Source organism: Neofelis nebulosa, chromosome 6, assembly GCF_028018385.1.
Source record: "Neofelis nebulosa isolate mNeoNeb1 chromosome 6, mNeoNeb1.pri, whole genome shotgun sequence".
Taxonomy (NCBI): domain Eukaryota; kingdom Metazoa; phylum Chordata; class Mammalia; order Carnivora; family Felidae; genus Neofelis; species Neofelis nebulosa.
Genome location: NC_080787.1, coordinates 133,325,353 through 133,341,738, shown reverse-complemented (window position 1 = coordinate 133,341,738; position 16,386 = coordinate 133,325,353). Strand labels below are relative to the sequence as shown.

Below are 16,386 nucleotides of genomic sequence, written 5' to 3'. Positions count from 1 at the left end.
GTGTCAAACAAATTTTGTTATAATTCATATTTCCTCCTATGAAAATACTGTGGGTTTTTCTAATTGCTTCACAAAATATATATCCTTTGATATCCTTAAAATATATCCTTAGGGTCAAATATTTATATGAGTTGGGCAAGGCATGTAGGTTATAAATTATACATAACAGACAAAAGCTAAATTTGTGGTTCATGTGATTCAAAGGAAGGCTTTACAAGGTCAGCCTTTAATGATATTACTAATAAAAAGAAAAATATAATCTTCAAAGCATTTTAGTCAATTCTTCCTATAAAGTGATTGTGCTATATTTTTAAAGGTACTTTTCAAAGACAGAAAAGTGGATATCTAATATGACTCAAAGCCAACAAATACTTTAATTTTTGTGAAGGAATATTGGATAATTTCATCTTATTAAGCATACTGTACATCTGAGTGATAGCAAGTTACCTATTTATAAAAAGAAGGGCCAACTGCAGTTGAGGAAGTTAAATAAACAGAATTCTACCATGTGGGAATTCGTTTTTAACATCAGGAGCTGACTTCCTTACATATTTCCATATTTGAAATCATGCTTTTACCTTTTTTATTTTTTTAAGTTTTTTAATGTTAATTTATTTTTTGAGATAGAGACAGAGTGTGAGCAGGGGAGGGAGGGAGACAGAGAGAGGGAGACACAGAACCCCAAGCAGGCTCCAGGCTCCGAGCCATCAGCACAGAGCCCGACTTGGGGCTCAAACCCACAAACCGTGAGATCATGACCTGAGCTGAAGTCAGATGCTTAACCGGCTGGGCTACCCAGGTGCCCCTGAAATTGTGCTTTTAAAGAAGTTAAAGAAGGTAAGAAGTGGAGGGAAGTCAACATAACTGATCTTCTGAATCTTTTTAAATACTCGTAAAATCTCTTACAAAGAAACAAGGTCAAATCTTAGTTTAAAAAAACTCACTGAGTTGAAATGAAATGAAATGAAATGAAATGAAATTTAGTTATTTCTTTTTTGAGAGAGAGAGAGAGAGAGAGAGAGAGAGAGAGAGAGAGAGAAAGAGAAACTGTTGAGCAGGGGGAGGGGAAGAAGGAGAGGGAGAGAGAGAATCTTAAGCAGGCTCCAGGCCCAGTGCAGAGCCGACACAGGGCTTGATCTCACAACTGTGAGGTGAGATCATGACCTGAGCTGAAATCAAGAGTGGGACTGACTCAGCCACCCAGACGCCCCTCACTTTTCTTTTTTAACGTTTTCTTTGTTTCTCTGTTTAGTAAAGGACTAATTATACAGTAGGATGTACACCTTTCTGGTTACTCTAAATAGACTGGAGGGATATTCATGAAGGAAGTGATGTGACTCATTGACAAACCTTGCCTTTAGTAACTCCATCAAAGCAGGGGGGTGGATATTTCAGAGCAGTCACAGGAAGCATTTGCCATAAACACACAAACAACACATGTGGTTTAATAACCATGGGCACTACAGGAAACCTACCCAGCTAGCAAGTGTTGCCCAGAGCATTTTAGGGATGAGCTAAAAGGAGAAGACAGAAAAGCACCAAAACATCAGCAACTGGAATATCATATTCCTGAGTCATCGATTCAGATAAACTAAGTTTAAAAAAAGCCAAATATTTGCGGCACCTGGGGGGCTCCGTTGGTTGAGCATCTGACTCTTGATTTTGGCTCAGGTCAGGATCTCACGGTTTGTGAGTTCAAGCCCCACATGGGGCTCTGCACTGACACTGTGGAGTCCACTTGGGATTCTCTCTCTCCTTCTCTCTCTGCCCCACCTCACTCTCTCTCTCTTTCAAAATAAACAAATAAACTTAAAGCCAAATATTTTTTGTGGGTTTTACATGGTTTTATATGAAACCATGAAAATGAAAATGTATTTATACACTTACTTTGAAATGCATCAAAAAAATAACATGGATCAATGTAAGGACAGATATGTGATAAAGCAAGATGTGATAAAATGTTAATAGTAGATTATAAACAGTACATGTATGGGTGTTTACTATAAAAATTTTCAACTTTTCTCTATATTTAAAAAATTTCAGGGGCGCCTGGGTGGCTCAGTTGGTTAAGCATCTGACTTCAGCTCAGGTCACGATCTCATGGCCCGTGAGTTCGAGCCCCGCGTCGGGCTCTGGGCTGATGATGGCCCAGAGCCTGGAGCCTGCTTCCGATTCTGTGTCTCCCTCTCTCTCTGACCCTCCCCCGTTCATGCTCTGTCTCTCTCTGTCTCAAAAATAAATAAACGTTAAAAAAAAATAATTAAAAAAAAATAAAATAAAAAAAAATTCATAATAAAATGTTGGGAAAAAATACAGCACTCAATGGCCTAATATACTTTTTCTCTAGAGAATATATAGCTATTGTCATAGCTAAACAGATCTGCATCTCCTATGCCTGCCCTGTAAAAGGTGTTCCATGAGTATCTCTTTTTCTGGTAGGCAAAAGTTGACCTTTCAAGCACCAGAACTTGCTTTCTATTTTAATAATATTAAGGACTTGGTTCTAAAATGTACAATTAAACCTAACTTTATAGTTTTGTTTTTTGTTTTTTGTTTAAAAAAGCCTAGATGCAGTAAAATAGGAAAGAGATGGAATAAGATGTGTTATGGTGACTGATAAATTAAGGTATAAAATGTGCCCTTGGTCTCCACTGAAAGTGAGATCTGCACTGACTGCCACCTGACTCATGTTTAATAAACTAATGATGAGCTTGGATTTGACAGCTGCTGAATTAGTTTACTCTGGGAATGAATTCCCTAGTCTGTCAAGAAAAGATGGCCCAGTTAAAATAAGTGTCCTTAAAAACAAACAAACAAACAAACAAACAAACAAACAAACAAAAAAACTGGCGGTGCCTGGGTGGCTCAGTCAGTTAAGTGTCCAACTTCGGCTCGAGTCATGACCTCACGGTCCATGAGTTCGAGCCCCGCATCGAGCTGTGTGCTGACAGCTCAGAGCCTGGAGCCTGCTTCGGATTCTGTCTCCCTCTCTCTGCCCCTCCCCCGTTCATGCTCTGTCTCTCTCTGTCTCAAAAATAAGCAAACGTTCCAAAAAAAAAACAACCACACCATCTCACACACAGACTTTTTTTAAATAGTCAATCATACTGCTTTTGAACAAAAGCTGGAGATGAAATAAACACACAAAAAAGAGTCATCTATGTGGAAGAACCCAGAGGCACACAGGGGCTGAACACAGTATTGTAAGCTATGCCATTCAGTTCCCTGGGACCGCTCAGTGGATTGCTCTGGATGACCTCTACCAGTTCTCTTTTCTGCTTCCCTTGGCCATACAATATTATGTCAGGAGATCATAAGCCAGTTATCAGCCTCTCCAGACTGGAAATGTGTCTTTTGTTTCCAGAATAAGCATGGTTAGATAAACTAAGAAGGAAGTAAAAAAGGACTAGAAAAGCTATGCCATTCAGTTCCCTGGGACCGCTCAGTGGATTGCTCTGGATGACCTCTACCAGTTCTCTTTTCTGCTTCCCTTGGCCATACAATATTATGTCAGGAGATCATAAGCCAGTTATCAGCCTCTCCAGACTGGAAATGTGTCTTTTGTTTCCAGAATAAGCATGGTTAGATAAACTAAGAAGGAAGTAAAAAAGGACTAGAATCAAATCTGAAGTTGACTTTGGCGTTTCCCTCTTCCCTGAACCTCCAGGAAAATGGGGTATAGAAGCCAAGACAGCACTTAAGATCAATGTGTGATAAATTTCTACATCTATGAAATAGTTCCTCAAATAACCAAACAGCAATGTGGTTTGGCACCATTTGTCTCGCAAAAGCAGAAAAGAATTACCCAGAATTCGCTCTTCCTTTTTTTTACCCCCCCCCCCCCCCCCCCAGGTATTGCATCAGGCATCCAATAAGACATAATCTTTGTGTTTTAGGAGCTTACGGTCTGCTCTTGAGCTTACCTAAAATTTAGTTCAAGAAATATTTTCCAGGGACCTACTATCAAAAGCCATGAGCTTTTTTGGTTTTGTGTTGTTGTCAAAATTAGATGTTGCTTTCATCCTTCCTCAGAAAACTAAAACACAGTTTTATTTGCTTTTCTACCCATGACTTTTTCCATCTCTGTACTGGCTCTTCTACATACTGATGGTCACGTTAAGCCCTTCTTTGGGTTCTATTCCAGTTTTGCTCACAAACGGCCAGAAAAAAGCATTCCAAGGAAAGTATCCCATAGACTCAGTTCCTCTCACTGTTCAGTCTTCTTTGTTGGGTTGTCTTAGTAATAGCAAGTATAGTACAAACGTATCATTAAAATCTTTCATTCCTGGGGTACCTGTGTGGCGCACTCGGTTAAGCATCTGACTCGATCTCAGCTCATGTCAGGATCTTGAAGTTCATGAGTTTGAGCCCCGATGTGGACTTTGTGCTGATGGTGTGGAGGCCTGCTTGGGATTCTGTCTCCCTCACTTCTCTCCCCGCCCCTTTCTCTCTCAGAATGAATAAATAAACTTAAAAAAATTCTTTCATTCCTTAGGGAAAGAAAACAACTCAGATTGAAGAATGGGGATCATCCAGACAAGAATTACCTCTAAAAGCCTGATCGAAAAAGATGTCCAGCATGCCCGTAGCTCATTGCTATTATGGTACTATCCGGAGCTCTGCCCAGCCCTGATGTTTTTATATTTCGTACAATAAAAAGCTCTTCTGAAACTGGGTTAATAATATATAAAACTGCAGCTAGGCTCAGCTTAAAAATATCCATTACTTAAGTCACTGTGGTTGGTAACCACATGGACACAGTATATAATGACAAACTGTGCTTCTATTAGTTTTATAGCTTTAACATACGAACTCCAGTGAAGTTCTACTGGACTAGCGAGTAAGAAGTAAAGTCAAAGAAAACAGAAGGGAAAAGAGAAAGGGAAAATAAGGTAGGAAAATGAATGGAGAACTCCTTAACTCCTGAGAAATTATAAATAACTCAAAAGGGAAACAGAGTTATCATAACAAAGGAAAATGAAAAGGGCTCAAGAATTTCTTTTACCATAATTCTGTTTTAAATGGAGTCATTTGTTAAACCTGGCAACAAACTGTATTATTAATAATAATATAGGAATGTTTGATTTATTTCCTTGGGGATTCTTTGGCTTTTTCTTTGACATTTATTTGCAAGCAGACTAGAGCATTTTCTTCTATTTAACATTTGGGTAAAAGAATACATGGGTATATTTCATCTTTCTTAAAAACAACTGTCACAACCATGACTCTGGTCTGGGGGATATCAGGCTCAAAGCCATAAAATGAAATACAACTTTCAAGAAATTATTTTTTGAATTCTACTTATTTATTTTTAGAGAGCTAGGGAGAGAGAGTGCACAAGTAGGGAAGGGGCAAAGAGACAGGGAAAGAGAATTCCAGGCAGGCTCCAGGCTATCAGCCTGGAGCCCCACATGGGGCTCGATCTCACAAACTGTGAAATCATGACCTGAGCGGAAATCAAGAATTGGGTGCTTAACTGACTGAGCCATCCATGCACCCCATTTTTTAAATTATCTAGAAATGTGATCTAAAAGGGCCATTTTAATCATTCGTGAATAAACATGGAGGTTTCCTACTGATAAATGGATCATCTCTGAAGGGAGCTTGTTAATGGTTACATGAGAAATCACCAAATAAGATAAGATACTCACGTTTTAGGATATTTCTTTGCTCTAATTCTTCAGTTGTGGGCCTCTGGCTAAGTCTCCTATGATGACAAAAAGGATATATTGTAGGTTACAAACAAGACCTCCTTGATGCGAAATGTGAAATAAAATAACAAAGAAAGCTTTATTCTTTTCCTGTTTGGGGAAACACAAATCCATTTTACACCTACAAAATAAAAGTCTCCTTTCTGTTAGTTTGGAGACTAAAGGCTGTCTGAGACTGGTACCTACTCCCTTGATCCATTCTTCCTCCTCTCTTTTAGATACAGAACCTCCTGAGCTGTGGCTGTGGTCCCCCAACTACAGACTTCTGCCTCCCCAGCCACAAGGTGCGGTTTTGCGACTGAGTCCTTGCAATGGGATATGAACAGAGTGGTACCTGTAACTTCTGCTTTTTACCCTTAAAATGACTGTGTATTTCCTTTTCTTTCTTTCCTTCTTCCATGGGCTAGAACTCAAACATGGTCACGTGAGCCAGCTTGGATCACGCAGATGAGAATATCCATGGGGATGGAAAAGCAATAGGACAGAAAGAATCTGAGTGTCCAGCTAACTATAAGGAGTGGGTGGGGAGTCCCACGCATCCTGGAGAGTCCACCTACCTCTGGACTGTTCTGTGGAAAGGAAATAAACATGTGGAAGTGTCTTATTTGGACCACTGCACTTTTTGGTTTCTGCCAGAATAGCTTAGCCTATCTCCTAATTAACATACAGATCATTGGAATATAAAGAAGTCTTCTGCTTAAGAGTTCATACTAACTCAAAAGATGGTTGATCCACACTGGACAGTGTAGTAATTCCCGTGAAATACTGCTTTTGTGACCTCAAATGGATTTATAATACATGTAGTAGAGTTATTTTAAGATATATGGACCCTTCCCACCTGTTTTTGAGAAAAGCAGGCTCATTTCAAAAAAAAATTTTTTTTGAGAGAGGGAGCGAGCGCATACATGTGCGTGCAATCGGGCGAAGGGCACAGGGAGAGGGAGAGAGAGTCTTAAGTGGTCTCCATGCCCAGCAAGGAGCTCAACTCGGGGCTCGATCTCATGACCCTGAGATCATGATCTGAGTGGAAATCAAGAAGCCGATGTTTAACCAACTGAGCCACCCAGGTGCCCCAAGCCAGGCTCATTTGTGACTAGTAGCTACCTATTTGTAAACAAAAGCTGAATGTCCTATAACAACTCTTTATACCTTTTCTTCGTCTTGTTTACAGTGTTAATTTCTTGTTAATTACAGAAAAAACTTCTTCCGGATGTAGGTTGAGTTTGCACAAATTAAACTAATGTATATGAGATGTAATCTTACTGAAAGATACTATGAATTATAAATGTTCCAGCTGTGGCAGAAATGGCGTGGGGAACTGAAATCAATGTTATTTTAAAGACCTCATTAAAAATTTTGTTAAAGTTTAATTTTCATCAGAGCTACCTTGGAAGTAACTTGCATAATTGAGCTTACAAAAGAACCCAGTGAACTACCATGCCAACCACCCATGTACCCTGTTACACATCTGCACTCTCTCATCCACCAAAGACATCATCCTTCTTTTGTTTATGGGGTTTCCTCCCTCAGGAATACCTTTCTCTCTTTCTCTACCTACAGAAATCGTACAAATGACTAAAATAGTACCCTTCGGTGGGGTGTTTGACCTGTCCTATCCTGTCCTGTGAATTCTCTGCCCCTATACAGCAGTCATACAAAGATCACACATCTATTAGAGCACTTACCACACAAGTAATAATAAAGGTAAGACGATAATCATAGCTCTTGTCAGTTCATACTCTTAAAGTCCCAGGTGCTGTGCTAGGTGCTTAACTTACATTATCGTGGATCCTCAAAACAACTCAGCAAGGGAGTAGCCAGTTCCCATTTTACAAATGAGGAAATAACATTAAGTCACTTGCTGAATATCAGGTACTAGTGAAAGTTAGAGCAAGGTCTCACACCCAGTTCTCTTGACCTAGATGTTGGTGCTTTTCACATGACCTCACCAAGGAGGATGTCAGTCTGTCTCTTCCACGACACATGGAGTCCCCTAAGGTAGGGACTATGGGTGATTTATCTTTAACGGCAGTGATCAGATGTGTGATATTTGTAAAGAAACAATTCTGCAAAATTTACATATTTAAAACTACTCAGATAAAATATTTTCTGGATGTGGTCTATGTGCATACTTTCAGAGGCTCTTAAACTTTTAGGGGTGGGGGGAGGATCCTTTTATCAAACAGACAGAAGAGGCTGTTCTGGTTGGATGGTTAAGCCTGGGATGAAGGAGTCCCTCCTGTCCCACCCCTAACACACCCACACTGCCCTGGATCCCCCCCAATAGAAGCCAGAGTGTTCCCTCCAAGAAATCCTTGATGAGGCAGTTGGAAAATCACTGCTCTCTGCTTACTTCACAAGGTTCTCCATCAGCGCCCTGTTTTTGAGCATTTGGTTTGTTTTAGTTGTCACTGCTATAAATAGCCTTGAAATAAACATCTTTGTAAAATATATAGGTGTTTTTTTTTTTTTTTCTCTTCTGGATTATTTCCTTCTTGTATAGGCTCTCAAATGACCTCACCATGTAAAACAATTACCACGTAAAACAATAGACTGCTACACAATTCCTTTTTTTTTCTTTCACACTGTTAGGTTCTTCTTCAAAAATACTGAACAAAGTTGCCGCTTTTGGGTTTCATTTTTAAGAATGTTTTACCTGTTTAACATATATATAATTATTTAAATCAATAATAAAAATATTTAATTTTATTAAGTGCTTGCTATGATCCAGGCACTCAAGTGCCTTCAGCATATCATCTCATTTATCCACCCCAAGCCGTTGCTTGGTCCCATCTGCCAAACAGATAACAGCCTCAGAACCCCCACATGCCAGCCCTGTAGGTATGACACAGTCACAGAAGTCTTCCACTTCTAAGCAAGGAGAGGGATTTCTTCCACCTCCAAATCCTGCCCTGGGATCTCAGACTACTCCCTTCTCCCAACTGACAGGAGAGTGAGAGAATTCAGCAAAATAGCTCATACTTAAATATGCTTAAAGTGATCATGGAAAACAAGGCTTTGGCACTCGCTTCTATTAAAGGTGCCAGTTAAGGGCACCCGGGGGGCAGGGGGGCTCAGTCGTTAAGCATCTGACTTCGGCTTAGGTCATGATAGCACAGTTGATGAGTTCTAGTCCCACATCGGGTGAGCACGAGCCCCACTTTGGGTGAGCTTGCGCCCCACGTGTGGTGAACATGAGTTCACCTGTTTTGGGTGAGCATGAGCTCTGGGTGAGCTCCGCTTCTCTCTCTCTCTCTCTCTCTCCCTCCCTCTCTCTCTCTGCCCCTTGTAGGATTCTCTCTCTCTCTGCCCCTTGCTCACTTATGCCCTCTGTCTCTCTCTCTCTCTCTCAAAACAAAAACAAAAAAGCTGCCAGTTAAATGGACTTCCAAAGTCACTGGTAGCAAAAGTAGAAACCCTACAATGGCTGGAGGCAGAAAGAAAAATCAGATAACCATTTTTAAAAAAATTTTTTTAATGTTTTTATTTTTGAGAGACAGAGACAGAGCATGAGCAGGGGAGGGGCAGAGAGAGACAGGGAGGCACAGAATCTGAAGCAGGGTTCAGGCTCTGAGTTGTCAGCACAGAGCCTGATGTGAGGCTCGAACCCACAATCTGTGAGATCATGACCTGAGCCGAAGCTGGACACTTAACCGACTGAGCCACCCAGGCGCCCCAGATAACCATTTATTTCAAGTTAAAAGGAGGAGGTTTTGATAGGAGGGGCTATAGTTGCCTGGCTTGGATGGAGCTGGACATTGAAGCTAACTAATATTTCTACAATCTCAAGGCCCATAGGGCAGAACCTCATGGCAATCACAGGAACGCCAGAGTCTGTGGATTGGGCCAGGAGTTGGGCAAAATATGACCTGCAGGCCAAATCCGGCTCCCTGCCTGTTTCGGTGAATAAAGTTTTATTGGAACACAGCTGCATCTGTTTGTCTACGTATTATTTATGGCTGCTTTCATGCTATAACAGCACAGTTGAGTAGCTGCAACAGAGACCTTCTGGCCAGCAAAACCGGAATTGTTTACTAACGGTTCCTTAACTGAAAACGTTTTTTGACACTTGGCTCGGGCTTTGGTGACTCCAAAGCCACTGACTGGTTGGACCAAAGGGCAAGCTCTTTGAGTGGTTCACCATCAGGACCAAGTTTAGAAAACCACATAGGCCATGCGTGCCCTCACCCAAGGAATTCACAATGATCCCTGTCGGGCAGGAGACCGCAGTGGGGAGAAAAGTATGGATTGGTCAGTGCTGTACTAAGATTCCAGCCATTACCTGACGAGCTTGGTTCCAATCTGCTGCCGGATTTCCTGCCTCTCCTCTTCAGATGTGCGCTGCAAGATGTTTTTGTCTTCTAGTTCCTTTTTAGATGGTCTGTTGCCAAGTTTGATAGCAAGAGTATCCCTTCGTCGTATTTTACTTGCCAAAGCACCTGAGGATTGGAGAAGGAAGAAACGCAGAGAAAGAGGCTTTTAGCAAGCAGCACTCAGGTTACACATGGTGTGGACTTTAAACAGAGTCCAGAAGAAATTCTTTATCCACATGCAAGAGTGGAATTTTAATTAACCTCAGGAAAAAGAAAAAAAAAACAACAAACCCAAACCCAGTTTTGAGTTGGATGTAGTTCATTTTGGAAAACTGAAGGACTATTTTTAAAAACGTTCTGAAAAAAATGTTGGGGCACCATGAAAAAACTCGCAAGCGTCACCTCATCATTTGGAAAGTGGTATTTGAAGTTTATTTTGCTGAGATGGCGTATCGTGGAAATTACTGATTGCGTAATGCTTTCTTTTTTAAGTCTTAAAAACTTAGCTCCTTTATTTGCACTGTAAAGTCTTGTCTTCTTGCCTCCACTCAGAAATCACGCTGGAGACGGTTTACTGATGGTAGCAGTGCCTTAATCCTTAATTAGGAAGAATCCCTAATGTCTCAACAGAGGAGAGTTAATACCAGGTGGATGACGAGGATTTTGTTGCTATTGTTGTTTAGTACAAACTAGAAGGAACTTGACAAACTGATGTTCAGTCATTAATAGCTTTCCACGATGTACAAATTCAATTCCATAGTGAATTCCTCCTAAGTCATGATGCTCAGAAGTTTAAAAAAAAAAAAAAAAAAAAAAAAAGCACTTTCTAGTTCCTGAAGTTATATATGAATGGTTGGCTTAATCTACTGTAACTGGCATTCCTTCTTAGAAGGCATCCTATCTCATCTACTGTGGAAGAGTGATTATTTTTAATTCTTCAAAGGTATTTGTCATTCTTGACTCATTCTTCCCTCCCCTCTCTTTAAACCCTAGTATTAAACTGACCGGAAGTCTCAAACACCTCCAATAAGTAATCCAGTGAATCCTGAATTTATGCTCTCTATTCAAGAAAGACCTCGGGGTGGAAGGGCCATCTCTGATCATTTGGAAACTGCCTCTGTCATTAGAAAGCTTTGATTCCTCGTACAAATACAAATGTGCGTATCTTCCTCATAGACAAAGACTTGACCCTCTGGCCCCCGTGGAATCCTCATCTGGAAAGGCCTGTCGTCAACAGTTAAACCTCAGAACACGGACATTTCTAATATGAGAAAAGAATATGGGGGGAAAGAAAACACCAGACGTCTGATCGCCCATGGCTTTTGTTCTTTGCAAAGTGCACCTGCTGCTGCCCATCACGCACTTTCCTCCCCCCTCTTGAACACGTCTTACTTTCCCCAGTGCCATCCTCGTCCTCATCCTCTTCGTCATCGTCATCATCAGTGTACAAGACAGGCCCATCGGAGTCAGAGTCATTGGCCTGGTACTCCCTTTGGCCTTCATCCTCCGGGGCACTGAAGGATCCGGAAGATTCTCCCATCAGCCCAGGAGTCAGCAGATGAGGTGCCGCCTTCCCCGGCTCATCTTTGGTTGTAAAACTGCTAAAGGCACAACAACACAGGGGTGGTGTGAAGTTCAGAGCAACCCTCAGGGCAACACCAATACCACGAGAAGGCGCTCTAGTTTCCTGAGCATCCTTCGAGTTGGCGAAAGCAGAAAGCAGGCATAGGCAGCTAAGGACAGTGAAATGGCAGATAGCCCTGTATCACTTCACTCTCGAGGTTTGAGATTCCTCATCTGTAAAATGAAAAGGAATGACTACGTGACATCTGACATAGTTAGTACGTGAATGTGGTAAAACTGTATGTTGCAAACTGATTCGGCTGTAGCAATGGGGGTTCAGTGGAAAAAACAATGCACTAGAAGTTCCCGGATACCTGACTTTGCACTTCTCCTGTACCTGTGACTCCTACTCATCCTTCGAGTCTCAGCTAAAGCCGCAGCTTCTTCAGGAATCTTTCACTGGCCGTCCGTCTAGATCCTTGCCCCGCCTCCCGGCTCCTAAGGTGACCTGAGGACAACCCCATTGGAGCACTGAGTGCACCTCGATCACCATTCACTCGTCTGCCATCCCGACCCTAAGAGTTGCTTCGCAAGTGGGATTCATTCATACTGATTTGTAGCCCGGCACCTAGAAGGGTGATGACATATACCACCGATACATGAATTTTCCTACTTCTATCACAGCCAATGTGTCAAGTCAAAAAAAATCATAGATCCTCTCTGAGATGCTTTAGTTTCCCCATTTGTAAAACTGCCTCTCACAGGAATATGTTAGTAACACGAGATGGAAAAGGTGGAAGTTAAATTGACTCTATAGAAGAAAGGACTCTATAGAAGATGTGTATGGACGTAATAATTTTCTATTATTTAAGCTTGGTAAGAGTCTCTGATTTAAAGTTACTATAAATAATGCTCAATGTCACTCCTCATCAGGGAAATACAAATAAATCAAAACCACACTCAGATATCACCTCACGCCAGTCAGAGTGGCCAAAATGAACAAATCAGGAGACTATAGATGCTGGCGAGGATGTGGAGAAACGGGAACCCTCTTGCTCTGTTGGTGGGAATGCAAACTGGTGCAGCTGCTCTGGAAAACATTGTGGAGGTTCCTCAAAAAATTAAAAATAGACCTGCCCTATGACCCAGCAGTAGCACTGCTAGGAATTCACCCAGGGATACAGGAGTACTGATGCATAGGGGCACTTGTACCCCAATGTTTATAGCAGCACTCTCAACAATAGCCAAATTGTGGAAAGAGCCTAAATGTCCATCGACTGATGAATGGATAAAGAAATTGTGGTTTACATACACAATGGAGTACTACATGGCAATGAGAAAGAATGAAATATGGTCCTTTGTAGCAACGTGGATGGAACTGGAGAGTGTGATGCTAAGTGAAATAAGCCATACAGAGAAAGACAGATACCATATGTTTTCACTCTTATGTGGATCCTGAGAAACTTAACAGAAACCCATGGGGGAGGGGAAGGGATAAAAAAAAAGAGGTTAGAGTGGGAGAGAGAGCCAAAGCATAAGAGACTCTTAAAAACTGAGAACAAACTGAGGGTTGATGGGGGGGTGGGAGGGAGGGGAGGGTGGGTGATGGGGATTGAGGAGGGCACCTTTTGGGATGAGCACTGGGTGTTGTATGGAAACCAATTTGACAATAAATTTCATATATTGAAAAAAAATAAAGTTACTATAAATATATGAAGACTGTCAATTTTCACAGACTAGAATAAAAAAATGCTTTACATCAAAAACATATCATATCAAAACCAACATAACCTTCATTTTAAGAAGCAGAAAATCCCCAAATTGCCTTCTGACATAAATAGAATCTCTACTTGGAATGTCACACTTCAGAAAGACTGCTTTGGGCAAAGCACGTGCCTACTGTTTACATTAACTTGCAAAACCAAAAAGCAGTCATTTAAGTAATAAAAACAGGTAAACATTGTCAGAATCTAAGGTACTGACAATTGTACTCTGTGCTGATAAGTCTAAGCACTCTAAAAATCCTCTATTTTGCACTTGTTAGAAAACTCCAACAGCCAAAATTCTCATTTTCAAAGGGGAAAATGCGACATTTCATTTTTTATTGTGTAAAATATGCACGGCATAAATTTGCCATTTGAACCATTTTGAAGTGTATACTTCGGTGGCACCTAGGTATATTTACACTGCTGTGTCAACATCCCCACCAACCGCCTCCGAACCTCTGCCATCTTCCCAAACAGAGACTGTCCCATTCAACAACAATTCCCCATTCTCATCCCCTGGCCCCTGGCAACCACCATTTGACTCTCTGTCTCTATGAATTTTGCTACTTTAGGTGCTTTACATAAGTGAAATGATGCAACATTTGTCTTTTTGTGTCTAACTTCTACTTAGCGTATCTTCCAGGTTCATCCACGTTTCCGTATATGCCAGAACTTCTTTTCTTTTAAGGCTATTCTGAATAATATTCCACTGTGCCACATTTTATTTATCTCTTCAAGTACCTACTTTTTTTTTGGCTACATGCACAGTAGTAAAATTGCTGGATCACATGGTAATTCTAACTTTAATTTGTTGAGGAATCATAGTGTTTCTACAGTGTGAAATCTCATTTTAAATATGGGAAAACTTTTCCCAGCCTGGATGTCTACTTGATTGGCACTGGAGGCCACCCCTATTTGAACAGTCTGCCATTGTGGGTGACCACAGCACATTCAATAGACATGTCAATTAATAACACATTCTGAAGAGCAGAACAAAAGATACTTTAGGGCTGAGGCTTGATGTTTGCTCATGTCATTCTTCACTAATTGTGATATCTATCTTTTTAACGTCATCATTTGTATTTGATAGTGGTTTGTAATTTTCAAAGACTTCTGCATACGTTCACAACTTACAACTGTTCTACAGTATAAGGGGCCAGATAAGTTATAATTCATGGAACCCAAGAAGACCATAGGTGTGTGTTGCCCAGAACAAGGTATCAAGTCCAGTCTAGAACTCAGACTTACGACTCTTAATCTACCTATTAAATGTTATGTATACTTGATAGTGTATGTTACATTAATATCATATTATGTAGATTATAATTAACTTAATATTAAATATTAAACTCCAAATTTGTATCAGTCAACTCATGACGTGGCACTCATTGCCCCCTAAGTTTCTTGGGCACATTGGACAAAACAGTGAACTCAAAAAGCGTTTGTGGAAATGGACTGAACACAGTCAAGTCCCCTCTGGTTATGGGCTCCAGGTGGGCGTATTAGTGTCTGCCTTAAATTATTCCAGACCTATATGATACTAATGAAGTTGCCAATAAATAGAAATTTACCACATGGTTACTACCCAGCAATATGTGGATAGAGAAAGATATTTTTACACATAGCCACTTATCTTCCTTGAAGTTTGATATCTGTATTCCAAACAGAAGCCTCTTCATGAGATGACAGGATTTTCACACATTCGTTGACTAAACATAACCGAGGGAAAGTTCTAAGTAAAGCAAGTGACTAAGAGCTAGAAATTCTAACTGAAATATCCAATTAAACACAGAAGAAAGAAAGGAAAAAAAAAAAAAAACAAACAGAAGAAAGAATTTGGAAAAAAATTTGAGAGACTACTTATTCCAGGCTCATTAACTCAAGAGCAAACAAACCACCCCTGTGGGATGAATTGTAATTTAAAACGTTAACTTTGAAGAATAGACAAAGAAAATCTTGATGTCCTCTTCTAGGAAGGGATTACAGTTATTTGGAGTGACAGGAAAATCTATTGTAAATACCTAGATGTCTAATGATGTCCTAAGCTTGCTCTCTGATCACAGGTCCAGTGGAAATGGAGAACAGACACTCACCTCTTTTGTCTGACGGTCTTATGCATACTTGGGCTGAAGACTGACATTGAGCACCCCCCGCATGCAGCACAGTGTTTAGCACAACATAGGGCCTTCCCTAAATGTTTGAGGAAGTGGACTGGACAGAGTCAAGTCACATTTGTGTGTGCACTCTCTCACTGCCTGAGACTATCTAAGGAGTCACCTTGTTGCACCTCGTTCTTTAGTTTATTGAATAATAAACCCATACACCCAATCTATTCAGACCTGTCTTAAACAATTGTACTTCCTGTGTGTTGGACGTTACTTTGGTAAAAACTAATTTTAACTATAATGTCTTGCTTACTTTTGTGTCTTTGGTGCTGAGTGCACTGCCCAGCACATAGAAGACAAGCAGAAAATATACACCGAAAAAGAGATTCTTGAATTCTAAAGGTTGGAATTCACTGCAGTGCTAGAAAACACTCACTGTAAATAAATGAAGAAATCTACTATGTGCTGGAAGTATTAAGGACATCACAGTCTTTCACTTCAATGTTTTCTCCCATATTGTTTATTAAAATGTCCAACAAATAAAATAATTGGTAATTTAACATTTGTTTATCTTGCCTTGGCTTTCCTTCCACCCACGCCGCTCGAAAGGATAAAAACAAAAACAAAAAACAAGAAACACAAATGAAACTGCACAAGTAGAAGCAATTGCTTTGGAAACGTATGGAACTTCTTAGAGCATGGAATTTGACGTGCAACTCTGAGTGTGCCTGCTGGTTTTGCCACCTGCTGAGTGGGGAATCTAGGGTTAACTCTGCTACCTCTCTCAGAGTCTGTTTTCTTGTCTATTAATCAGAGATATTCAGAAGACTTATGTGAACTAAAGGTAACTGGACAGTTCCTGACATTAAATAACTATTCAATAAATGAAGGTGATTATTATCAGCAATTGAATAATTAATGCTGATAG

At 40.5% G+C, this 16,386-nt stretch overlaps 1 protein-coding gene across 8 annotated transcripts in view; it reads right to left on the bottom strand.

The window, feature by feature from the left end:
- The window catches only part of PHACTR2 (phosphatase and actin regulator 2), a 276,161-nt gene that overhangs the window by 37,444 nt on the left and 222,331 nt on the right, over positions 1-16,386 (bottom strand). For 5 of the 8 annotated variants that reach the window (XM_058735515.1, XM_058735512.1, XM_058735519.1 and 2 more), the window contains 3 exons: positions 11,417-11,625; positions 9,994-10,150; positions 5,652-5,707 (listed from right to left, as the gene is read on the bottom strand). In XM_058735515.1, coding sequence (XP_058591498.1) covers positions 5,652-5,707; positions 9,994-10,150; positions 11,417-11,625 — 422 coding nt within the window. The remainder of the gene's footprint in view (positions 1-5,651; positions 5,708-9,993; positions 10,151-11,416; positions 11,626-16,386) is intronic. The other 3 variants (XM_058735516.1, XM_058735513.1, XM_058735520.1) reach the window with 1 other exon arrangement.